Source organism: Parasteatoda tepidariorum, chromosome 7 (assembly GCF_982258835.1).
Source record: "Parasteatoda tepidariorum strain Cologne lab strain chromosome 7, Ptep-v5.0, whole genome shotgun sequence".
NCBI lineage: Eukaryota > Metazoa > Arthropoda > Arachnida > Araneae > Theridiidae > Parasteatoda > Parasteatoda tepidariorum.
The window spans coordinates 90,404,286-90,430,719 of record NC_141761.1 but is presented as its reverse complement, the minus strand read 5'-3'; the positions used below and the strand labels follow the sequence as shown (position 1 = coordinate 90,430,719).

Below are 26,434 nucleotides of genomic sequence, written 5' to 3'. Positions count from 1 at the left end.
TTAAGAGAATGCTTTAAAAGGCAGCTGTTGAATTGATATTTTTCTACTGGGAGCTACCTAAACGTCTAAAAAACGTTTAAGTGTTTGTATTGAATGCATTGAATTTTTTTATATTTCGCGTTTATTTATGCATTGAATTTTTACGCTTTAAAATGCAGAATATTAGTGAAGCAATATTTGATAATTTATTTTGCTAATATGTTTCTTATTTAGCTAATGTTTTGATTTTTTCACCATATACAATCTAAATAGCTAATATACTTTTTTAAAAGCCAATAAGAACATTGGTAGGATTCTTCTACATAAGTATAATACTATGTCTTTGATGATAAAATACTATGTCTTTGAAGATAAAATACTATGTCTTTGATGATAAAATACTATGTCTTTGATGATAATATATTATGTCTTTGCGCTAGAACATTGTGTTCATTGGAGAGCGAGCGCAGCGAGCCATGGTTCACGGCGTGAACCACATAGGATTGCGTAGCAATTCTCGGGGGTTGGCGAGCGTTAGCGAGCAGGGGGCGGAGCCTCCTAGTATTATATTAAAAGCTAATACGTACGTATGTATGTATGTATCAATAAAACCGATGATATTTCTTTTCTCGCGCTGGCAACAGTTTTCATTTTTAATTGATTGGATTCGGCGCGCAAAAGCACGTAGTGAGCAACCAGATAACAATAACCAGAGTCAGCATTATCAGATTGTTCAATTCAGATTCATGCACTAAAAACATGACAATATTTAATTTAAACTCAATTAGGAATTAATTAATTAATTGAAGTGAGAATGCTTTAAAAGGCCGCTGTTGAATTGATATTTTTCTACTGGGAGCTACCTAAACGTCTAAAAAACGTTTAAGTGTTTGTATTGAATGCATTGAATTTTTTTTATATTTCGCGTTTATTTACGCATTGAATTTTCACGCTTTAAAATGCAGAATATTAGTGAAGCAATATTTGATAATTTATTTTGCTAATATGTTTCTTATTTAGCTAATGTTTTGATTTTTTCACCATGTACAATCTAAATAGCTAATATACTTTTTTAAAAGCCAATAAGAACATTGGTAGAATTCTTCTACATAAGTACAATTAGGTGTCTTTGATGATTAAATACTATGTCTTTGATGATAATATATTATGTCTTTGTGCTAGAACATTGTGTTCATTGGCGAGTGAGCGCAGCGAGCCATGGTTCACGGCGTGAACCACATAGGATTGCGTAGCAATTCTCGGGGGTTGGCAAGCGTTAGCGAGCAGGGGGCGGAGCCTCCTAGTGTTACATATTCTTTTAATTCAATCCATTTGATTAAAAATGGCAATTAAATAAATATTTTTAGAAACGTTAGAATTCCAAGTAATTAGTTTATTTATTTTAAAATTAAAATCTTTTTTTTTATTGTATAAATTAACAATGCAGATATTTTTTTCTTTTTTTTAATACCTAAACCCAAAAAAATTCAAACTAATATTGGAAAACATATTTTTATTCAAATAGATGGAATACCACAAGGATCTAATTTTTCGTCTCTCTTATATAACTTATTTTTACACTATTAGGAAGAAAATTATACTCTTATTATTAAATTTGTTTAGATTTATTGATGATTTAATTATCTTTGATTTTCAAGATTATACATTTTTGTTAAATAATAATTACCCCGAGGAATTTCATTTCTTGGATTCAGGTATTAAAAAAGGAAATGTCTGCATTGTTGATTTATACTATAAAAGAAGTGATTTTAATTTTAATATAAATAAACTAATTACTTGAAATTCTAACGTTTCTAAAAACATTTATTTAAATAACATTTTTAATCAATTAAATAGAATTAAAAGAATATCTAGTAATCCTTATTTATCCAAAAAACAAATTGACAAACTCTTTAAAAATTTGATAAAAAAAAAACAATGGATACCCAAATAATGTGATTAAGTTCTATATTAAATCATTTAGTTGATTGTTATTATTATGAATAAATTTACGAAAAACTTCTTTGATAACTAAACTTATATTTTTACTATGTTCAAATCCATGGCTAAAAATCCGTGCAAACCGTGCAAATCATGTCTCTTTTTTAAACAAATGTTAATTCTCAAAAATCATTAAAATTGAATAATTAAATATAAAACTTATCAATTATAAACTTCTCTAAATTATCCAGTATACTATTATTACCTTCCCCACATCCATTTTCGGACCAATCCTTAGTAACTAATAAATCAAACGTGCTTCCGTACTGCATTAAGAACGCGCCATGAAACGGAATCCTCTATTTACGCTTTTAACTCCATTTGCACTTCTGTTTTCATGTTTTGTAATCTGGCAATCTTACTACGAAAATATTTCAAATCATTCTTGAAAGATTCCGGTAAATATAAGTTCATTTGAATACTCTACTCGCGTAATTGATTTCGTTTTGTGTTTTGTTCTGATTTTTCCTTACATTTTATTTTCTGTTTTTTACGTGATATATTTTTTACATAATGTGTTCGATTTTTTTCAGTGCTCATCACGCTATTGTATTGATATATATTGCTTAGGCTACATTAATACAATATTAGAAGGCACTTCTTTTCGCGGATATAAATAATTGTGTGAGCTGATGGCGAGATTATATATTTTCGATATTTTGTTTTCCAGCTTTTTAATAATTTTTTATTTTAATATATTTTTTCTTCTCTTTTCATCGATCTTTATAATTTTCCATGTTTTCTCTTTGTTTCGATATATATATATATATATATATATATATATATATGAAGGAGGCGGCAGACCACTCATCCTGTCACCATACCACTCTCCATAAGCACCCAACCTGTTGGAAAGTGCAGTCTCATTTATCATCCATCCATCAGCTTTGAGAATGGAACCGTGGTACCTACCTAGCAACCGTTGATTGTTAACTTAGCAAGACATTAATAGATAAATAGCGACGTTCCGGGGGTTATCAATGGTAACCTCTCTGAATGTGGTCCACTCACTTCTGATCACAGCGGAGAAAAATGCAGAACCAGATTAGTGAGTATCTTGGGAAACAAAATACAATTCTGGTGGCCAAGGTGAGTATTTTGGGGAGAATATTTTTTACCAATTCAATCTGCCTCAACCTGCCTCGACTGCGATCGGAAGTTCGTGAGCCGGGTCGGAAGTGACATAAAAAAAGTGGCATGAGAGCTCTTTAGGGACTATTCTCGCTCTTCGCGATTTTTTTCACATGCACTTATAATAATTTAAAAGCCGTTCTCCTTTGGTTGCGAAAAATTCGAATACGAAATGATTAGTGAAAAATTTTTACCTCTGAAAAAACTGGCAAAGAGATAATTTACACTGACATTAAAAAAATTTAGAGATACCTTTTTTTCAGTAAGCATTTTTCTTGCTCTTTTCACATATGCGATGGAGTAAAAATTTGATTCATGCATCGGATACAGTGTGAACGGCCCCTTCATTTTTAAATAACTGTCTGCATGAAATATCCGTAAAACCTGTGTTTTTAATGTAACATGCAACCAAAATTCACTACACAGTCCAAAATAAGATAAAATGTGATAATGAAACAGCTTTAACTCATCGAGAATCTGAGCAATTTAAAAAAAACTGAAAATGCATTTGCTTGGTTTACTCAACCTCTCGAACCTAAGTGAAAGTTTTTTTTTTAAATTCATTTGCTACGGATGGCAATACCATATGGTTATGTAGTTGAAATATTTTGTGACGTCTGTATAATGTCTGTATGAAAAAAGTTTTTTAAAAATACGTATAAATGTATTATTTTTCCCTGTTTTGATGTACTTTTATTAAGTATGTTTTCCTGTGTTAAGATCCTAATTTGATAGCATTTTAGTATTATTAAACAATTTTATCTGACCTTGAGTTTCAAATATTTCTTTATTAAAGTGACTAATTATTAATAATTTCCCAGATTATGATGCAATTGCCGACAAATTACAAATAAATATTTAAGTACTGACTGAACTTCTTATTCCGCATTCTCTTTGTGTATTCTCTTGAGAGTTTTTATTTTGTTAATTAAATTAGTTTTTGTTTTGGAATTAAAAGCTTAGGTGAAATCGTTCACATTAATTCAACATATGGATTTACAATTTATCAAATGAAATCTCTACGTATTGTTCGGGGCAGTATTTGGGCTTATGTTATTTGACGTCACGCTTCTATGAATGAAAAAATCACGTAGCGTATGTATCGAGCATATTTTGAATCTTGTGATCAATTTTCAGGAAATATGGAAGTGTGTGCTTAGATTTTAATATATGTCATTTTAGTTGGATTATATTTCAAACACAATTTTATGTATGTATACAATCGTTATAAAAGTATTTTGTTAGCTTTCTATTAAGTTTAAATAACTTTGTAAAAATATGGTTAATATTTAGAAAGAATGCTCTATGAAAATGTTTTCATAGTTTTCATAATGTTTTCTTTTAGCTTCATGAAATTAAGTAAAACTTTTTTTTTAAATGTTATGAAATTTGATACTATTTTATCATAAATTATGAGCTTTAGTTATTAACATGATTAATTTTCAGGAAGTAACATTTTTAGATAAATGTAAGGTTCTCGATCTTATTTCATAATGTATTTCCTTTTTAACTAAGTTTTTAAATATTATTTCATGTTTATGTAAATGATATTAAATTTTAATGTTATATTACTAATGATATTAGTTTACTATCTCTTGATTAATAATGTTTAGAAAATATTCTTCAAGCTGAAAGTAGGGATTTATTGGATTTCATGTGTTATTGTAATTCAAATAAATATAAAGTACTTAGTGTTTTTTTCTTGCTTTTAAAAATAGGAAATTTATGCTACTTTAATATGGAACTGTGTATAACTTTCTAACCATTCATAAATTTTTATTTTTTTTAGGTTTTACTAAAATTATTTTTTTTTTCTAGTTACAAAATTTGTTTTTTGCCAGTAAACCTTTAAATTAAAAACCTTTTTTCAAACATATGATTAGTTCTCAGGAAATATGCATAGATTAAAAGGCAAAAGTGTAATTAAATTTTGAGAGTATTATTTGCTCCTTCTATAAAATGCTAAGACATTATTCTATTTGTGCAATCTAAATTATTAATATATAGTGTGTTCAAATAAATACATAGTCATTTTAAAGTAATTACTGCGTATTTGTTTAAATTAAATATTTTAATTTGATTATACTTTGGAACTCGGCAGTGTTGTAGATGTTTAAGTTTGTAATATAGCATTAAGAAACTATATTTCTCTGAATTTAGACATTTTTACGGAAAATTAATTTATACAAAGTAAATAAATTTATTTTTAAAAAAATTTAACATCATAAAATTATTCCAGTTTTTCAAATATTAACATCACATACATTTCAAATAATTAATAAATATGATGTTAAAAAAGGCTGTTTAAATTTAACATTTCTAATGATGAATTTCGGAAGAAAGTAAATTTATGTAGCAATGTAAGTTATAACAGAAACAGTTGTTTCAAAGTCTTATTTTTCTAAGACAGGGATCAGAAGTAGTGTGTTACAAGTAATGAAACTATTGTAGTTGCTAACTTTTTTATACTGTGTAGTGGTGTGTGCTACTTTTTAAAAGAGAAAAAATTGTGTAGTGTGATACAAAAAATACAGATTTTTTTTTTTTCAAATCTAATTTTCTGATTGAAATACTTCTTATTAATGCCTCATTTTAAAACAATCCATTTTTTTTCCCAAGCCCTTTTTAACGTGGATGTAAATTAAGTTCTTCAGCAAAATTAGTCTCCTGAAAGTACTGACTAAATTTCGAAAACCTCGAAAAAATATAGTTTTTAAAACCACTGCCTCAAATAATTTTATAGTAAAACCTCAAAAATCCAAACTACTTTGGGGTTTGGGTTAGCAGATGTGGATTTTGGAAAAATCATTTAAAAATTGTGGAGAGCCCCTTCTTTCAAACTTTTTTTTATCAACAGTTTAAACATTTAGATATCTATTTTACTTCACGTATATATTTATTTTAACTTTAGTGCACAAAGTAAAATAACACTTTAAATCAGGGTTGGGGTTTTGGACGTCCTAAACTGGTTTTGGACAGGACACATGGATTTTACTGTGTTAAAGTGGGTAAAACTGTCCTAAACTGGGTAAAACTGTCCTAAACTAGGTTAAACTGTTCTAAAGTGTCCAAAACCTTGAGCTTTGGTAAAAGGTAAAATTTCTGTAGGTGTAACCATTGTACACATAATAATTACATGTATCAATAAATATTTGATATTTTTTATACAATTTACTATAACTTATTAAAAGAAAATAATATAATATAATAGGAAAAGGTTTATAATTTTTGAAGCTCTACAATTCATTGAACAACAAAAATGAATAACTAATCCTTCAAATATAAATATGCTTTTAATACTGATAAATAATATTTTTGCATAAGGATAAATATGGCAATATTAAAAAATAATAATATTTCTTTAAAAAAATACTAAATTTGTTCAAAAATTAACCTTTTATTTTTCATAATACTTTTTTTAAAAAATTTTTATAATTTCTGCATCACAGGATGACAAAAAAGACATATATTTTAAAAAGAAATGTTTTTTAAATATAAATATATTAGTTTAAATTGAAAATCAATGAAAAAGAAGTATTCTTGTATAGTACTATAGATAAATAAACCTGTTTATGACGAACCGAGCACTTAGTCCCTAATATTTTAACCTGTATGGCTAGGCCAAACTTCAGTTATGTACAATTGAATGAGAGGACCAATTGAACTTGATTACTGATTAATCTTCCTTTGTTTAAATTGAAGAGTCAAACAATATTAATAAAACATTATACTTTTAAAAACAAATATTCTCTGGTATATTTAATTATCGCTGACCAGTCTGTGTAGGGGGCAGGGAACTGTCCTTGCATCAGAAAAGTTCTGGGTTCGAATCCCGGGCAAGGCATGGATGTTTCTTTCCCTCCTGTGTTCTATGTCCTTTCTCCTTTGTGTGTGAATGTGACCCGCCCTATAAACGGGTTGTGGTAGTGTGACGTGGGTGACGCTGTTCCACCGCCGTGGCTTCGCCACAGGTGCCCACTGGGTAACGAAAAGAGAATTAGCAGTTCTGGCACTTTCTGTGGCCAATGGACAATAGCTCCAAGTGCCTGCCATTAAAAAAAAAAAAAATATTTAATTATCAATATGTTATTAGTTCTATGTTTATTCTACCTCTTAAATATTGTTCAGATAAAATTGTGACATAATTTGAGTAGAAGGAATTTGGACAGTTTAAGCCAGTTTTGGACAAAGGGGTTTTGGACAGGACGGTTTAAACCGTGGATTAATCCATTCTGTCCTAAACCTTGCCAACCCTGCTTTAAATAGTTTAAGAACTTCTCCTTAAATACATTAATTTGCGCAGATGATATTTTAAGTTAAAAAATCAAACACCAAGACTTACTTTCTCTGAATACACTTTATTTCCACAGATTTTGTTTTCTTAACCTTCAAAATATGAGGAAGGGGGTTTCTAATTTAAATTTAGTATGTCTCTCAAAATATAATTCTTAGTATTAAGTTAAATTTGGGATATGATAATTAATATAGTAAAATAATATAAATGGGCAAAATAAGCGATTTCAGTATTTGATTTTTAATTGGATTCAAGCAGGTTTTTGTCATATACTTCTGTGGCACATATTTTTCGAAATTTCAAGCAGTTCTGCAAATTTTTCGGTCCTTTTTTTATTATTGAAAAGTATAATGATTCCTAGATCTTTAAAACCCATGTTACATAAGACTCAACCAAAAACCTGATGATTATTTGTAGGATTAAGACATCTATGGAAATATTATAGTTAAATTCGCAAAATTTAATTATTATTAACTTTTTTTCTTGTTTTCTTTATTCTTAAATTTTTTTGATATTTTTAGAATGGCTGAAACAGAAGGTGCTGCAGGTGGAGGTGCAGATAGCTCAGCAAGTGGAGAAGGAACTTTTGAGTGTAATATTTGTCTAGATACAGCTAAAAATGCTGTCATTAGCTTTTGTGGGCATTTATTTTGGTAAATGAACTAAGTTTCCATCTTTTGATTTTCGTAATCTATATTAAATATATTTTGAAAAATTAATTGTTATGCATTATTTATATATATTTTCTTTAAATTGTATGCCAATTTTAAATATTTTGCAGCTGGCCCTGCCTTCATCGATGGTTAGATACTCGACCCACTAGACAAGTATGCCCAGTGTGCAAAGCTGCTATCAGCAAAGATAAAGTAATTCCACTTTATGGAAGAGGGGGTTCTCAACAAGATCCACGGTGACAAAATATTTATGTTCATAGTTGTAAGAGTTTTGAAAAGATGTACAGTAGGGAACCGATTATCCGGAACGATCGGGACCATCGCTATTCCGGATAACTGATTTTTCCGGTTTTTGGAATCTCTACAAAAAGCCGTTTGTTTATAGTCAACCCCACCAAAAAAAAATTTTTTTTTTGGAAATAATCTTAAAAAGAAGAAAAAACGATGAAGGAATACACTAATGATTATTTCCAAAATGATGGTTAGGTAAACATCTTTCAAAAAAGAAAGAAAGAAAATCCTGAAATCTTATAAGGAAAAAAAAAAAAATTTTAAAAATGGCGCGAAAATTTATCGAATTTTGTTCCGGTTTTCTGATTTCCGGAATATGGGTTCTGTACTGTATTATATTTATTTTAAATGCATAATGCACACCTCTGTCATAAGAAAGTGAGTCGAAGATATTTTTAAAAAAATAGAAGCTTAAAACTACTTATAGTTTTTTTCTTCTTCAGAAATACTGTTTAATTTGTAACAAGTTTAACGATAACTTTTTAACCTTGCTGTGAGTCTATCTAAACTTAAAACACACAAGACCTGCTAACTCTCTGGCTTTTATCAGAGTTTTCACTACAGCTCGAGAATCTCGCATATTTTTTTCTTTTCTCGCATTAAAAAATTATTACCTCGAGAAATTCGCGCATTCTATAAATCAATTTCAAAGTTCGCAAATTTCTCGCATTTTGGAAAAAGCTTCGAATTACGCCATTTAGAATAAAAAAAATCCGTTTTACTTTTCCTGGATTCTACTACCTGGATCTTTCTAGGTAGAAAGATGGACCTGGATCTTTCATTATTTTCATCATCTGCCCCATTATCTAGCTTCCCTATTTACTATTATTGTTCAGAACCTTTTCGAAGAACAGAACACAACCATGGAACTCCTTTCGGAACACATTTCTCTGCAACCACGCGTTTACCGTAGGTCAGGTTTCTTCATGTAAGACGTCCAAATCAGGGTTGGGGTTTTGGACGTCCTAAACTGGTTTTGGACAGGACACGTGGGTTTTACTGTCTTAAACTGGGTAAAACTGTCCTAAACTGGGTAAAACTGTCCTAAACTGGGTAAAACTGTCCTAAACTGGGTTAAACTCTCGTAAACTGGGTTAAAGTGTCCAAAACCTAGAACTTTGGTAAAAGGTAAAAATTCTATAGCTAAAAATTCTATTTCATGTATCATTAAATATTTGATATTTTTTATTCAATTTACTATAACTTATTAAAAGAAAATAATATAATATAATAGGAAAAGGTTTATAATTTTTGAAGCTCCACAATTCATTGAACAACAAAAGTGAATAACTAATCCTTTAAATATAAATATGCTTTTAATACTGATAACTAATATTTTTGCATACTGATAAATAATATTTTTGCATGGCAATATTAAAAAATAATAATTTTTCTTAAAAAAATACCAAATTTGTTCAAAAATTAACCTTTTATTTTTCACAATATTTTTTTAAAAAAATGCTATAATTTCTGCATTATAGGATGATAAAAAAGACATCTATTTAAAAAAAAAAAAATATTTTTTAAGTATAAATATATTAGTTTAAATTGAAAATACAAAATAACTGAAAAATGTATAAACAGTTTTGAAGGGCATAACATCAGTTTCAGTTACTGACACTGGTGATGTATCACCACTTTGCTAAAAGAATTGAACATGAATGAAATAAAAGTATTCTTGAATAGTACTATAGATAAATAAACCTGTTTATGACAAACCAAGCACTTAGCCTCCAATATTTTAAAATGTATGGCAAGGCCAAACTTCAGTTATGTACTATTGAATGAGAGGACCAATTGAACTTGATTACTGATTAATCTTCCTTTGTTTAAATTGAAGAGTCAAACAATATTAATAAAACATTATACTTTTAAAAACAAATATTCTCTGGTATATTTAATTATCAATATGTTATTAGCTCTATGTTTATTTTACCTCTTAAAATAGATTCAGATAAAATTATGACATAATTTGAATAAAAGGGTTTTGGACAAAGGGGTTTTGGACAGGACGGTTTAAACCAGGGTTTAAACCGTGGATTAATCCATTCTGTCCTAAACCTTGCCAACCCTGGTCCAAATTTTTTATGCACTTATGCAAGATGGACAAATACCTTGTAAAGACAATCTTCTTAGATGATGCACCAAAAATATTCAATGCTTTAAAAAATGGAAGACGTTGAAAAAGTATTATAATTAAAGAAATTATTTTTTTTTTCAAGAGTTTTGTGTTTTTTTAGTTTTTTGAAATCTCACCCTGTTTTTGAGAAAGAGTGAGAAAATATTACCTATTTTTTTTCTATGATGAAAACACATTTTTGTGTTCCATCTCAGAACTAACAAAGTATATGAATTTCGTAGATCGTCATGTCTGCATATTTATAGTAAAATTAAATGTGTGTTTATTTTTTTTAAGTGTTCAATCTTTTTCATTTTTCTTTTTTCAAACCTAACCACATTTTTAATCTCTTCATATCTTTGACCACATATGAGGATAAACTATAAGTTTTTTATAATAATTACTGTCAAGAATATAAAAAAAATTTAAAATTTGATATTAACTTATTCAGTACGGAATCTCTCAACAAAGGAAGTAAAATATTTATTATATCATAAATATGGTTTAACATTTTCTGTAAGCACATAGCGAACATTATAAATTTTTTAACTACATTGAAACCTCCAGGAAAGATCACCTCTATTTACGACCACTTTTGGGAGGCACGGAATTTTTTCTGTAGACTTTGTGTTGAAGAACACCTTAGGAGAGACCACCAAAACCTCTCCTGGCGACCAAACAAACCTTTTCACCAAATGCGGAAAAATATCAAAATGAGGAATATTAATAAAACAAATAACATAGCTGCCAACTGTTCAGAATTTTTCGGATTTGTCCCAAATTTTTAAATCCAATCTGAAAATCTGATATTTTTATAAAAAATCTGAATTTTCATAAAATTTTTGATTTTAAACCAATCCTTTTTTCTGATCTCCACAAGCACGCATCCTGTGATTATTGTGCTAAAGTAATTTTTAGTAGCTTTTTATTGGAAAATATTATTCCAATAGCTGTCTGTTGCTGATTATTTCACTAAATTATTATTTTTGGAAATTTTTTTTTGTAGTATTTAAACACTTGCATCAGAAATATTTGTTTATGATGTAGATTATTATTTACCTGTGTTTTATAATTTGGAGATAAATAATTATATATTAATAGGTAATGTTTGTTTTTAATATATTATACCGGTATTCCTAATTATAAAATATTAATATTATAAGTTTCCCACAAAAGATAGTGTTTATAGTTTTGTTTTACTAATTTACATATTTAAATATATGTCTATTAATGTTATGATTTAATAGTTAAATTTTTATCTTACTCTCGTAATTATTGCGTATAATTTTGTCGCATATAGTGTTCCCAATTTTTTATTCCTAAGGTTGGCAGCTATGAAATAAGTAGATTGAAATGTTCAAAATATTTTTATGTAGAGAGCTCTTTTTGTCAATCTCTTAAAGAAATCTACAACCTCTTGTTGCTGTCAGAATGCATTAGGGGTCGATTCTGAGAGGTTCCGCTGTATAATTGTGATAGTCACAATGGCTCAGTGTTTTAGACACTGAACTGTTATTATGAAGAGCTGATGTTCGATCCCCAGTGGCGGCTTGAAGTCCACCCAGCTTGAGGTTATTGGGAAGTAAAGGTGGTCTCTGCAAAATGCTTATCACATTGCCGCAATCATGCTGTTGGTCATGAAATTGTGAAGCTTGACCCTCTATAACCCCCTGGCCCTCAATAGGCTATAGCAGAAATGCTTTTTTTTTTGTGTGTGTGTTAGATAAGCTTGTTAATTTTGTGAAGAATTGCAATGCCCAGAATGCATATCATTTTACTCAAGTTACCATTAATGCTAAAAATAATAAAATATACCTGGTAAAGTCAGGGAAATTTTTTTTCTTCCTGAAATTGAGTGGGACCCCTATTATAGTTAATAAAAAAAATTTCTTTTTTACTGCAAGTCTCTGAACGAATTTAGTCCCGCAGTGGACTGATCGTTAAGACACGGTTCCCAGCAGATCACCGAAGTCAAGCATCACTGGCTACGGTCAGTGTGCGGGTGGGTGACCACTTGGATCAGTCTGCGTAGGGACCGAGGGTGTGCGGTATTGGTCCTCGTTAAACTGTGCTACCGTAAAGTGCTCGACTTCGCGCGCAGGTCGTCGGGCTACCGAAGCGGAGGTGCCATCCCTTCCGCAGAGGATCAAAATTGTGATGGCATGTCTTCGGATCATCCTCCGGGATGTTTCCCAGGCCGTCACCAATAGCCCATTGTGCAGCTCTAGTGCGACGTAAATTAACAACAACAACTGAACGAATTTAATCTTTCTTTTGCTGAATGATTAAATGAACTTTGAATAATAAATAAATTTTTGTATTTTATTGATTTTAGAGATAAATTACCTCCCAGACCTCCTGGACAAAGAACAGAACCTGAATCCACTACAGGAGTATGTATACTTAGTTAGACTGCTACATCATTATTATTTCTTTATGACAAACAGATTGTTCGTAATAAAATAAAATTTACTTGATTAAATTATCCTAAAATTTTTCATTGCATGAGCAGAGGTTTAGTTCTCAAGTCTATTAGAATAAAATTAAAGCTTAAAAATTTTGCTGTTACCATTGCAACTTTACAGTTTTGTTTTTTAAATTCCTATCCAACTTTTGAATACTATATAATAGACTGTTTTCTTTATGTATTTTTTTTTAAACTGTATGTGTTGCCAGATTGTTTTGTAATGGTGTGTAAATTCCTTATTAAAGTTTTATATTAAGTTATTTATGCTCTATAATAATATAAAAGTAGATACAACTCACTTACTGCCTATTAAATGCAAAACAGTTAAGTTATATACAGTTTTCAATATGATTTCATAAAGTTTTTCAATTTGTTTTTCATAAAATTATAATTTACTCAGTTAGTTAATACTATAGGATTACTTTATAATAAAAGAATACCACTTTTAGTTTTAAGACCTTAGCTTCGATTAATAATAAAAATCAAATCGTAATTGTAGAGAATAATATTTAGAAAAAATAATTTATATATGTATTATAATATATGTGTATATATATATGTATATATGGGCAATTCCACAAAAGTGTCAACTTTTAATTGAAATTTTTTTTTTTTTATGAATTGCATATTTCAATTTTAAAAATATGTTCTAAAATAGCCAAAGTCTACATATTGCCATTTCATTTTTGATAATTTTAAATTATTTGAATCTGGCAGCATTCTAAAGTAATCACATGGCTGACAAGTGAATTGTTCACATTTGTGCTCAAATTGTTTTCTTGAAAAATACTTATAAAATAAAAGAAATGTATCTTTCTATTGCAATATTTTGATAAAAATATGCATATAGAACAGAGTTTAAACATTTTAAGTTTAATATATAAAATAAAAGTAACTTCTTTTACGTCATTCCGTCACATGTCTTAATAATGCAAAAATTTCCTGAGAACGAAGATAAGATGTGACATTGGCAAGTTAGATATAAAACCTCTTCAGAGACAACCTAATTTTCAAACTGTTGAAATTTTTACTAATTCTTATATAAATATTAATCCTGTTTATCTGTTACATTCTGTTTATCATTTACATATTAATAAAACATTTTTTAAATGAAGGCTTTCTTCTACTAAACTTTTTGTCATTCCGTCACAGCAAATAGACGTTAATAACTGCAAGCCAACATGAGGTTAATTTTCCAAATTCACATTTTACATTGCTTACACATTATACTAAAAGTATAAAATAGTTCAGAAAAATAATAGCTGCAAAATTCGCAGAAGCTACTAGTTCTAAGCGGCATGCCAAAAGCTTGGTTGCCAAAATGTCATTCCGTCACGCAAATAAAAAGTTCGTAAAATTAAAAGTAAAAAAGGTAGAAAATCCTGTTTTTTTAGTTTATGAAGTGCATTATGCCAATAATAATGATATGCACGAGAAAAAAATTTTTTATTTCAAATTAGATACATAGAAACTTCAATTAATTGTTATTTTGCAAGTCAAAATGTCATTCCGTCACATATGGAATTGCCCATATATATATATGTGTACAAAGCATTGAAAAAATTTTACATCGAGAAACAAAACATTTTGGGCAATTGTTGTTGTCGTCGTCCCCCACTATATATTGACATTATATTAAAAACATCTTGGTTCAAAAATTATAACTTTTCTTAAGTATAATTAATTGCATTTTTCATACCATAAGATTTCTAATAAAAATTATTCATTGTAAAGAATATTAACCTGAGGTGTGATTCTTAATTTATCATAGCATGGTTAAGCATAATCTCTAAGTTCTGGTTCATTTTTTTAGCATTAATTATTTTAATGTACCCTAATAAATGAATAATTTTATTGTAATCATCATTTTATTATAATCTTTATTTTTATGCAAATTATCTGGCCTAACCGAATATTTAGCTAGATTGACCTACAACTGAATATTTAGTAAATTCCTAGTAATTAAATATGAAAACTTATTCTTTCAAAGTTTTTTTTTTTTATATCGCAAACTTTTTTTTTCACAATTTTTTTTTTTAAATATGAAATAAAACTGAACTGAACTAAAAAAATTTCGAGCAATAAAAATTAGTTTATTTCATAAAAACTGATAATTTTTAATAACTAATGTAAATTGATGTAATTAAAATTTAAATCGCTGCAATCCTGCCCGGATATTCAAAATATCATATCAAAAGTTCAGCATTTGTAATGATAATTTGATTTATAAAAATAAAATAATAAATTCTTATAAATTAAAAAATATGCTTAATGTTTTACGAGCCATAATCTACAATAAGTGCTTTATGGAAACAGAAACCTCACTTTTCGATCATAAAAACAATGTCCTTAAATAAGTTAAGTGCATTTCAGCTTGATATCTATGTATGATATGCATATATATATATATCAATTTAATTTATCTTGAATTGTTTGGAAGTTTTTGTTTAAGTAACAATAGTTACTAATTATTTTGTTTTAAAAGTAAAACTTGTTGATTTGTAAATTTTAAAAATACCCTCCTTAGAAAAAAGTAGGGTTAAAAGAAAAAAACATTTTTTTTTTTAAGCTGGGTTCCTTTAGCAAACCTTAAGATTGGGGCTTAAAACTTTTGGGCCTGTGAGCCATAATTCTGCCAGTTAATTTAGACAACAGAAATTAGTCATAGGAGGGATATAATTAATTTTCGCTTCAAATTGTGATTCCCAACATGTTAGCATTTTGTTAGGTACAGCATTTTAAAAAATTATTATAAAATAAAAGTAATGAACGTTTGTTAATCAATTTAAAATAATTTTTTATAAATTGTTGTGATAGATCAGTTTTTTATACTTGAATCTAACTATTTGCTAAAAGCAAGATTATATTTGTTTGTAATTAATGTAGCATTATCATTAGTAATTTTGTCCTTTTTACTACCAAAATTACTAATTTTATTTTTTTGAATACCTTTTTTTTCTTTTCTTTTTTTTGTAATATGAAAAAAGATTATTATTTCTAATATTATTTAATTAGCCCTTTTCTCATATAGTATTATTAAATAGTAAATTTCAAATGAAAGCAAAAAATATTGCAATCTATCTTTATATTTGTTCTACATTTTTATGTAAGACAAATTATGTTTGTACTTCTAGAGAAAATAATTAAATACATTCAATTCAAAATACTTGGATAGTACAGAAATGAAATCAATGTAATTTAATAAGTTACTTAAGCATAAGTTATTCTGTATTATTGAATCTTATTACCTCATAATAAATAAGTTTAACCAAATAATAATAAATAAAAAAAAATAGCTTAAATTATTTTACTTATTGTTTTATACAAATTTGCCAATTACTAAATACTGTTCTCTTTTAATGGCTTATTATTGTATTTTTATTAATTTATTAAAAAAAAAATTCTATTTGTAGCCTACATTTCCCGGATTTGGAATTGGTGAAGGTGGCTTTCATATGTCATTTGGAATTGGTGCCTTCCCATTTGGATTTTTTGCATCCACTTTTAATTTAGGTGATCATCGTGCTGCACCCAGTAAGAATGCTTCTATTACTCACACCATTATATGGTTGTAGCAAATCTAATGTCAGTAGCTAATTATTTTAAATGTTGATTGCATTTAACTTTAATAATTTATGATTTTTTATAAGTTCAATTACAAAGCAAAGATTTAAATTTCTCATTTATTCATAATTATGAGCTTTCATTTACTTAATTTGTTAATATTTCAGTAGTGTTTTCAAATGTTTCGTAACCACTGCCATTGTAAATGTATAGTTTTTATGTTATGTAGTTATTAGAAAATGTTTCAAATTTTTAGCTGCAGATTTCTTTATGTAGAGAACTAAGAAAACTTTTAGACAGGGTACATAGCATTTTTAAAAAGTGCTTAAAGGTGTTTATTTTTATTTTTCATTTTTTAAAAGCTCTTTAAAGGTGCTTTTTTTTATTCAGGGTTTGTAAAAGGTCCTTAATATCTTTTTTTAAAAAAATAATAATTTGTTGTATCATTTGTCGTTCTAAATTACATTCTCTGCAATATTTATCAGAAACTAGTTATTTTATCATGATTATGTTAAGTTTTTGAATTTTATTGATTTTATATTTATAAATTAAGAATTTTTTACGATAGAAAGGGGGGAATTTTCGTTACTGCACAGGTCCTAACTATTATTTATTTATTTTTTACGTAAAGTGATTAACAATATTTCTTAAGTGCTTAAAAAGTACTTAAAGGGTGCTTATTTTTTGTTGTAAAATATGGCTACGCACCTTGCTAGAGAATAATATTACAATTACACATTTATGCTGCTTTATTAAGTCTAAGTAAAGTTTAACAAGTTTAATAAAATTGTTTCATCAAAAATTATGAAAAGCAAATTTTTAAAATCAGTATATTTTATGGTACTGTATTATGTGCTACAATATTACTACTTGAAACGGAAAGATAGCATAATTGAATTTTTGCCAATTATTCTGTCACTGCTGTGATGAATCAAACTACATTAAAGAAGCAGTTCTTTCTTATAAAAGCACACTTATTTGTAATAACCTTGCAATATAAATAGAACTTTGTTGTTCCATAAATTGTCTTATGCTTTTATTTTTAATTTATCTCATTATGTTTTTAACTTTTTTATTCATGCTTTTGTTAGCCAGATATATTTTAGATATTTTTAGACATTATACTAATAATTTTTTACTATTTCTAAAGCGTATGGTTATTTATAATGTTTTGAAAATTTTGTATTAACAGCAATGAAAAAAAGTTTTTAAAAAAATCATTTTAGAAAATTGTTGATGTCAATGAATTATAAGATTTGATTTGTTTATTTTAGCTCCTGGGACTCCAGAATATGAGGAAGATCAGCTTTTATCTAAATTATTCCTTTATCTCGCATTAGTGTTTATTGCGTGGCTGTTATTTGCGTGATTATCTCCTCTGTTCTTTCTGTATAGAACATTAAACTTGTTATTAAATTTTTGAGTTGTATGCATTCAATGCTCCTTTTACTGTCCTGTGAATTTAGAATTTTAATTCATTTATTTCTTATGTTTATTACGTTTGAGTTTCGAATTATTTATGATATATTTGTATTTATTCAGTATTTTAAATGAGGGTTTTTAAAGTGTGTTTTCATGAAAATCCTATTTTATTCTTGCGAGAACCTATTCTCTCTCCCAATCTTGCTCAGTTTTACTAAAATTATTTTAGTTTAAAGCTTATGTTATTTTCACTGTGCCTTTCATCTTTCAAACTACATTCTGAGAAATAATTCACAGTGGAAGGGCTTTTTTCCAAGTCCAATGCCAAAAAAAAAAAAAAAAAAATGGTATGGAAACTTTTATTATTAGTCTCACCATTATTATTTGGTACCAAACAATCATTTTTGTATAATGAGAATTGTATAATTTTGTACAAAATAAGATTTATAGTTGCTACTTACTGTTTATTTTTATTTACCTAGATCTTCTATCATTGAACAATTTTCATATTTATTGAACTTGATGAGTGTCTAGATTTATGAGGTTACATTTCAATATCCTAAAATTGTATATAGTATGAAAATCATGTATATTATCAATTTGAAATGCCAAACTTGCTATACATTATAAATATTTTGATGGATGTTTTTCTGTTTCAATCAAATATCTTCCTAAGTGTTATTAAATCCTAATTTATTAGTCTCAATTACAATAGATGTTTATAGAGACAATTATAATTTTGTGCAAAAATTCGCTGGCTGTAAGAAAGAAATTATAACTAATATTGGACTTTTCCTGAAGTGTTGTCATAAATTTATGATGAAAGTATCTGAGAACTAAAAAGTTGAAGAAATGCGAAATTTTTATTTTTTGTAAATTGAGTTTTGTTTGTTATTCATTATTATTCTGTATGATATTTCAAAAATAAAACTTAAAATAAACTTGTTTGTAATTTTGTTGGAATATTCACAACGTCGTATTCAGTTTTATATCTAGCTATTTTGAATTTTATAATAATGTTTATTTTAAATGCTAGTAATCTCAATTGTTGGTATATTGGTTTTAGTCCACTTAAAACTTGTAAATTAAAATAGAAACTGTTTATTTGTAAATAAAACATGCTTGCCTATTTTATGATTATATATTTTTAATATTTATTCTGTTGCTTGTTTCTAAGGATTTTTTTTTCACCTAGATATAAAGAAAACCAATACAAAGAAAATGTAGAATTTTTCTGATAACATTCTTTAAAAATTAGTCAAGTTTGTAAATTGATGGTGTGATTTCTAACTTGAAATCGTTAATTCATCTAAACAAAGGATCGACAAAATAATGGAAACACTTCCATACTAATACATTTTTTCATATTTCTCCCAAAATGCATAACCAATTATTTTATAGCTTCAGAAGTGTGATTTCTCATACATATCAATGAAGTCTAAGGCTTTTAGGAGTTTGAGAGATCCACAATAGTTTAGAAAACGGAAAATGTTGCCATGAAATGTAGCAATAGATTTGTAACTTGTGACAGTTTAAAAAAGAAACTAATTTTTTGCTATGACTTATGTAATAAAATTGCACACATTTTTTAGAACAGTATAAAATCTTTGCTCTAGAAATTTGAGAAAAATTTGTTTTAAAACTGTGCAAGATACAAGTAATTAAAGTAGTTCTTTTATACTGCTCATGCTTGAGGGAAAAATTTTTAATTTTGTAGTGAATTGTATTAGGTAACAAATGATAAAAAACGATTTGAATATCTTAAGAATTAAAAAGTTTCAAGCAATTTTCTAAGTAGTTTTCATATTCTTTAAAAGAAAGCTCAAGATTATATGGGATTTTCTGCAAATATTTTGTATCATAAGGCAGAATTTAATAACAAATGATATACCTTACAATAAATGTTCATGCACCGAAATGTGATATAATGAAGAGAGGATGCAAGTAAAAAAAAGATACTTTTAGGGGGGATATTCCCCAGCACTGCCAGTATAACTTTTAATGAAAACCCCTTATTTTGAGCATTTTTTAAAAAACTGCTTAGAAAATTGCTTGAAACTTTTTAAATTAAGATATTCAAATCTGACTTTTTTTAATTAGTTGCAAAATATGATTCACTACAAAATTTAGAAAAAATTTTCAATTTTTTTATGTTCATGTGCAGTGTAAAAAGAGTAACTTAATATATGCAGTATGAATAAAATAACTCAGTATAATAAGAATAAGCCAAATACAATTGTATTTTTTTCATAAAAACAATTTTGAATATCTTAAAAATCAAAAAAGTTTCAAGCAATTTTCTGAGTACTTAAAAGAAAGCTCAAAATGATAAAAGGTTTTCTACAAATATTATTTGTATCATAAGACAGAATTTAATGACAATACCGTACAATAAATGTTCACACACCAAAATGTGATTTAATAAATAAAGAAAGCATGTGAAAAATAAAAGATATTTTTATGGAGCTTAATCCCCAACAATGCCAGTATCATTTTAAATAAATCTTGTTTAGTATAAAATGAGATATGTGGAAAACCCCTTATCATTTTGAGCTTTTTTTTAAATAAAAAGTACAAAAGCTCCTTATTAAATTGCTTGAAACATTTTAAACTCTTAAGATATTCAAATCTTTTTTTTTATCAGTGGACAAATACGATTCACTGCAAAATTAAGAGGAAAAATATTTTCAAAAGTAACTGCTTATAGCTGGGGCAGTTATAAAAGAATTTTTTCTCAAATTTTAAATTGTCCTAAAAATTTTGTTTAATTCTGTTGAATAATTATAAAAAATAAATTGAATATTACAAAAAAACATAATTCAAAAAAATTAGTTTTTTATAAGAATGAGCAATCTGGGAAATATGACTCCAATTGTTGGGTCAGAAGAGAGCTCGGAAGTTTGGACTCCTTAATGTTAATTTTACATATTTCGATATGTCTCGGGAACTTTTTAAGCGCATCGAAAAAAATTTTCCACGCAAATATGAAATTTGTTTATATAAAGATAATTCTATGCAAAAAAATAACTTTCAGTAATTATTTATTGCTTTATTTAAGAATGGTCGCAGAAATTTGAATTGTATGGTATACAATTTTTTACATCATTTGAAAGAATGTAATTTTATAAAGCAAAATACAAAATTTGTGGAAAATCGGTCTTATAGTTTCTATGAAATCTAATTTCAAAAAAGTCAGACACCTAAAATTCGATTTCTCTGAAACTGTTCGATCGATTTTGCTATATAAATCTTTAAAATGATAAATAATAATTTCTAATTTTTCTTTAAAATGATACGAAAATTTGTGTACCTAACAATTCAAATTTTATTCGATCATTCTTAAATAAAAAATATTTACAGAAAGTTATTTTTTGCGTGGAATTATCTTTAGATAAACAAATTTTATAATTGTGTGTGAAAAAATTTTAATTTGCTTAAAAAGTTCTCGATGTATAGCGAAATTTTCAAAAAGTATAAGTAACATTTAGGGGTCCAAACTTTGGAGAGCTCACCCTCCACCTGACAAACTATCCGATATTTCCCTGAGCCCAGATTGCGCGGCTGCCCCCCATATTTTGGGGATTAGAAATCTTAATCCGTTGAAAAAAAATTTGAGGTCACCCCTTCGAAGGGATGACCTCAATAATGCTAAAAAACTCTCCCGACTCATTCTTAATGGTTCGATCGATCCATCAAGAATGAGTTCTAGAAAGTGAAGATCCGATCATTGGATCAAAAATCATTCCCGGCTGTCAGTTTTTTTTTTTTTTTTTTTTTTTTTTTTTTGGTGTCCTAAAGATTAAACATACAGAGGTTAAATCATTACCGAGTTTTGTCGTCCAATCGTAATCAGCGTTTTTGCGTAAAATAAAGACAGAAAGGCAATGCTACACCAATTACTATACCGTTAAATAGGTTGTGTATCTCCCGCAGATTGCATTTTTGTCTTGGCCACCACGATCTCCAAATCTTACCCCATGCGATTTTTTGCAGTGAGTGTTCTGAAAAGCTCACTTTTATGTGCTTTAAGTCCAACGATATGGTTGATTTGAAAATCCATAGCTCAACTTCCATCGATAGCAGTTTGCGAGCTGATTTCACAACTGAATATATTTTCTGCTGCACTTTAATTAGCGTTTTTAAAGTAAAGTTCTTAAACAGTTAATATTGTGTTCTTTGTAGAGGAAAATAGTGATGGCATGTCTAAATTAAAATCATTTTGCAACTCTAGTGCGATGAAATAAAGTGCCTACCTAAAATATTTGCTTTACATTGGAGAGGAAGGCTGGTAGGGCACTGGGACCCTTGCCTGAGAGGTAAGTCTACCAGCCGATTACTCCCCGTGTACAAAATGAAGACTTGCGCATGCTAAATCTGTCAGGGTCACAAATTCCTCCAAGTTCAATTAATAAATCAATACCTCTGGGAGTACTGGAATGGAAATTGATCGTTCTCTGGTTCAGGTCAAAATTACGATCTCAGGATGGATGGATGGTGTGCGAATGTGTCCTCCTTGTAATGCGGGATGTGACACATATATGTTGTCTTTGGATCATCCTCGGGGATTTTTCCCAGACCGCCGCCAATAGCCCGTTGTGCAGTTCTAGGGCGACGACAACACTGCATGTGAACCTGATTTGCGAGATTTTTAGTGAGCAAATGCATTTTATCAATCAAAAGTTCCCATTTGCATCTCGGAATTCGCCTATGCGAGTGTTTTATTTACACTGTGAACGGTGCTTCAGTTAGAATAAAGCTATCACATATCAACTGTATTAACTTAACTGTTAACTGCAATGTTTTACATATCTCATCGCTTTAATATTTGTTTATATTGTGCGTCCTGTTGTTTTTGTTGCACTGAAAGTTAATCCTGTTAATTCATATTTTATTTATAAAAACATTAAAATAATGTGCATAAAATGCATCATAAAAAATGGCTCTCTAAAAATATATCTCATCAACAATGTATTTGATATTTATCGACATTTTGGATAGGCCTAGGAAACTGTTCAATATTTACAAACTATTGGAACATTATATATTATTTTAACTGCCCTGTTTTATTTAAGATAGAAATAAATATATCTTGTATTAATTGAACTATTATTATAAATGATGGATTCCTGTTACTCTTATAAAAGTAAAAACGATTCTTCTGTTCCCCCTCCACCTGGTGTTGACGACGATTTTCCAAAACGTGAATCAAAATATGACAGCCGTCCTCGGTATTCTTCTCGGAATGATGTCGATTATCGAGAATTAACTCGTCATGAGAGAAGTCGAGAATCTAGACACGAAAGAGATCGAGATGATTATTCTCGGTCATCTTACAGCGAGGATCGTCGCAACTATGAAGGTTATCGAGACTCAAAAGAATCAGATGAATCTCATCGTGGAAGAAGCAGGGATTCCGATAGTCGTTATGAAAGGCGTTACAGAGATCGAAGTCGAGATCGTGATAGAAGTAGAGATAGAGACAGAAGTCGAGATCGTGACAGAAGTCGGGATCGAGAGAAAAGCCGCGACAGAGATCGCGCGAAAGACCGATCTCGTGACAGATATCGAGATAGAGATAAAGCAGATCGTGAACCTGAGTTTCGGGATGATATTCCTAACAATACAATATTAATTTTAGGAATTCCTCCTAATATTACTGAAGAAGATATTAAAAATGAGGCAGTGCGAAATACTCTATATCCTCAAGAAATAGTTCTACCTAGAAAAAAGCATACTGGCGAATCCAAAGGCTATGCGTTTGTTGAATTTAGAATGTTATCTGATGCCGTGAGGTGGAAAGAACTTACTCAGGGGATTTTATACTTTGGTCCATCGCCAGCTACATTACATTATCATCTTCAAAAAGATTCATCAAGCGAAAGAAGTTCTTCTAATAGGGTTGATTGGACATGTATCAAATGTGGTGTCAACAACTTTCGTAAGCGAGATCTGTGTTTTAAGTGCAATGCTCCAAGAGAAGAAGCAGAGTTGAACAATCTTGGCGGAGAAGGTGTTGAAGAAATTGGCAATACCCCATCCAATACATTACTTTTTCGAAATTTAGATATCCTAACAACTGAAGAACGTGTTCTGTCTATGCTTGGCCAAATCACAGTTCTTCCCATAAAGAATTTAAAAGTTGCTAAAGATACTCTTACTCATACTTCAAGAGGTTTTGCATACGTTGAACTTCATTCAATTTCTGAAGCAATGCAGTTATACGACTTGTTGTTATCGATGACTGGAAATTTTTTCGTTGATGGACGAAGAGTAACAGTTTCATACTCCAAGAGACCACTTAGTGTTATGAATACTGAGGCTAGTGCAAATGCTGCTAGTGTAGCTTTGGCTGCTGCACAGTGGACCAATCAAAATTCAAGTTACAATGCTTCAAGCAAAAATATGTTTTCTGATTCAGTGTTAAAGGAAAAACAGATGGAATCTGTTAAAAGTTTGAATTCTGGCTCGGCGGGTGGGTTTCAAAACACACCCGATATATCGACTTATCAGTACGATGAAACTTCAGGATATTATTATGACTCTGTTACTAAATATTATTATGATCCTAATTCCCAATATTATTACAATTCAGAAACAAGACAATATTTATATTGGGACATTGAAAAACAGACCTACATGTCTGTACCATCGACGGAAAATTATACTACATCTGCCCCTGCTGTTATTGAAGCATCTGCAGTCAAAGTTGAAAAAACTTCTGACGCAGTTATAACTAGTCCACCTGTTATAGCTCATGCTCCAGTATTGACTGCCAAAAAAAGTACTACAGATAAACCGAAGATTAAAATAAATCCTCAGGATAAAGTGAAAATAGCCAAAAAAGTAGCTAAAGATATGGAAAAATGGGCTAAAACATTGAACCAAAAGAAAGAAAATTCTAAACTTCTAAATGCTACATCATCAGTACAAAAACCAGTTGAAATGCCATCAAGATTATTTGACCCAACGTTTGTTTCAGAAAAGAAAAAAATAGAGATTGAGAGCGAGGACTTTGTCCTCGTGAAAGATGCACTCAATGGGAACTTTGCTTGTTCTAGTGAAAGTAAGGAGAAGACCTTGACAGCATTAGTTGCTGCTTACGGTGAAGAAAGTGATTCAGAAGTTGAAGGAGATCTGCAAGATGAAGGAACTAAAGCACAAGAATTAATGAAATTCGAAGAAGCTAAGCTAATTGATTGGGAAAAACTAGCTTGTCTCTTGTGTAAAAGACAATTTCCATCGAAGGAAGTCCTCACCAAACATGTTCAGTTATCTGACCTGCACAAACAAAATGTAGACATGTTAAAACTAACTAAATTAACTCCAAAACAGTTACAGGAACTCGAGAAAAAAGAAACTGGTTATCGAGATCGAGCAAAGGAAAGGAGGCAAAAATTCGGGCAGCCCGATATGCCACCACCTAGCCGTTTGAAAGCTAGATATTTAAAGGAACGGAAAGAAGCATTTCAGCCAGTAGAACAACCTGTTGAAGCTATTGGAAGTGACAATATAGGTAATAAAATGTTAAAGGCAATGGGGTGGAGTGAAGGACAAGGTTTGGGAAAATCTGGTCAGGGTATGTCTGGTATAATAGAAGTGCAACGGAGAGTTAAATCTGCTGGTTTAGGTATGAAAGGTGCTGCATATGGCGCAACTGCCAGTGACTCATATAAAGATGCCGTAAGAAAATCAATGCAACAAAGGTATAATGAAATAGCATGATGAACAATTTTTGTATACAAGTGTACATAGAAACTTAGAAGTATCTGTGAATGTAAAATAGAATATAATACTGTTTGTATCAATTATACATACTATTAGAAGTAATTTAAAAACTAATGGAGTATTTTATGTATTTCACATATTGTGTTATGAATGTTGGTCAGGTTTTTTAATGAAAAATCATGTATTAAAACTTTTGCACTATATTTGTGTTTAATTATTTATATAGATGTTTTAATGTTCCTCTTTTCTTTTACAATTCTCTTCTCTTTTCACAATTTAGTATTATGTTTAAAAACATAACATTAATCAAGATCAATGTTTGAAGTTTTCACTAATCAAAAAGCTGTTAAAAATCATTGTTTCTAATTGTAAATAATTATAATATATGGGACATAAGAAATTAATTCTTACATAAGGATAATTGTATAGAAACCCATGACTCAGGGTTGGGTTTTTGACGTCAAAAAGTGGTTTTTGACATGACAAGGGTATAATACTGGTTTAAACCGTCAAAAACCCGTCAAAAATGTCAAAAACTGAAGTTTGCCAAGAAAATATATAAACTTCAAAACTACCAACAGTTGCCATGCATTATATTGAAATTTAATTATACTATAGGTAATCAGCAGGTTTTAAATTATTTTTTAATTAAAATTAAGGTAAAATAACAGATTTAAAATCTCAGAAATTTATATTGCATGTGCAGAAAAATTTTGCAAAAATTTTTTTTAAATATTTATATTTAAAATTTTTTTTCTTTTTCTTTT

General features: G+C 28.9%; 2 protein-coding genes across 5 annotated transcripts; both read left to right on the top strand.

The window, feature by feature from the left end:
- The first annotated feature begins 3,498 nt into the window (after positions 1–3,498).
- On the top strand, positions 3,499–19,082 carry LOC107456813 (E3 ubiquitin-protein ligase RNF185). 4 transcript variants are annotated; one of them, XM_016074771.4, is made up of 6 exons: positions 3,499–3,811; positions 7,927–8,058; positions 8,187–8,315; positions 12,825–12,882; positions 16,370–16,490; positions 17,795–19,082. In XM_016074771.4, the coding sequence occupies exons 2-6, from the start codon at positions 7,928–7,930 to the stop codon at positions 17,887–17,889; spliced, it is 534 nt and encodes a 177-aa protein (XP_015930257.1). In that variant the 5' UTR covers positions 3,499–3,811; position 7,927; the 3' UTR covers positions 17,890–19,082. The 4 variants fall into 4 exon arrangements, with proteins under 4 accessions (XP_015930257.1, XP_015930259.1, XP_015930260.1 ...); XM_016074773.5 differs by having other exon boundaries at positions 3,698–4,321; XM_016074774.5 differs by having other exon boundaries at positions 3,800–4,206.
- A 3,649-nt stretch (positions 19,083–22,731) lies between these two features.
- Positions 22,732–25,870, top strand: LOC107456811 (RNA-binding protein 5). The gene has a single exon (XM_016074769.5). The coding sequence runs from the start codon at positions 23,058–23,060 to the stop codon at positions 25,662–25,664; it is 2,607 nt and encodes an 868-aa protein (XP_015930255.1). The 5' UTR covers positions 22,732–23,057; the 3' UTR covers positions 25,665–25,870.
- The last annotated feature ends 564 nt before the right edge of the window (positions 25,871–26,434 follow it).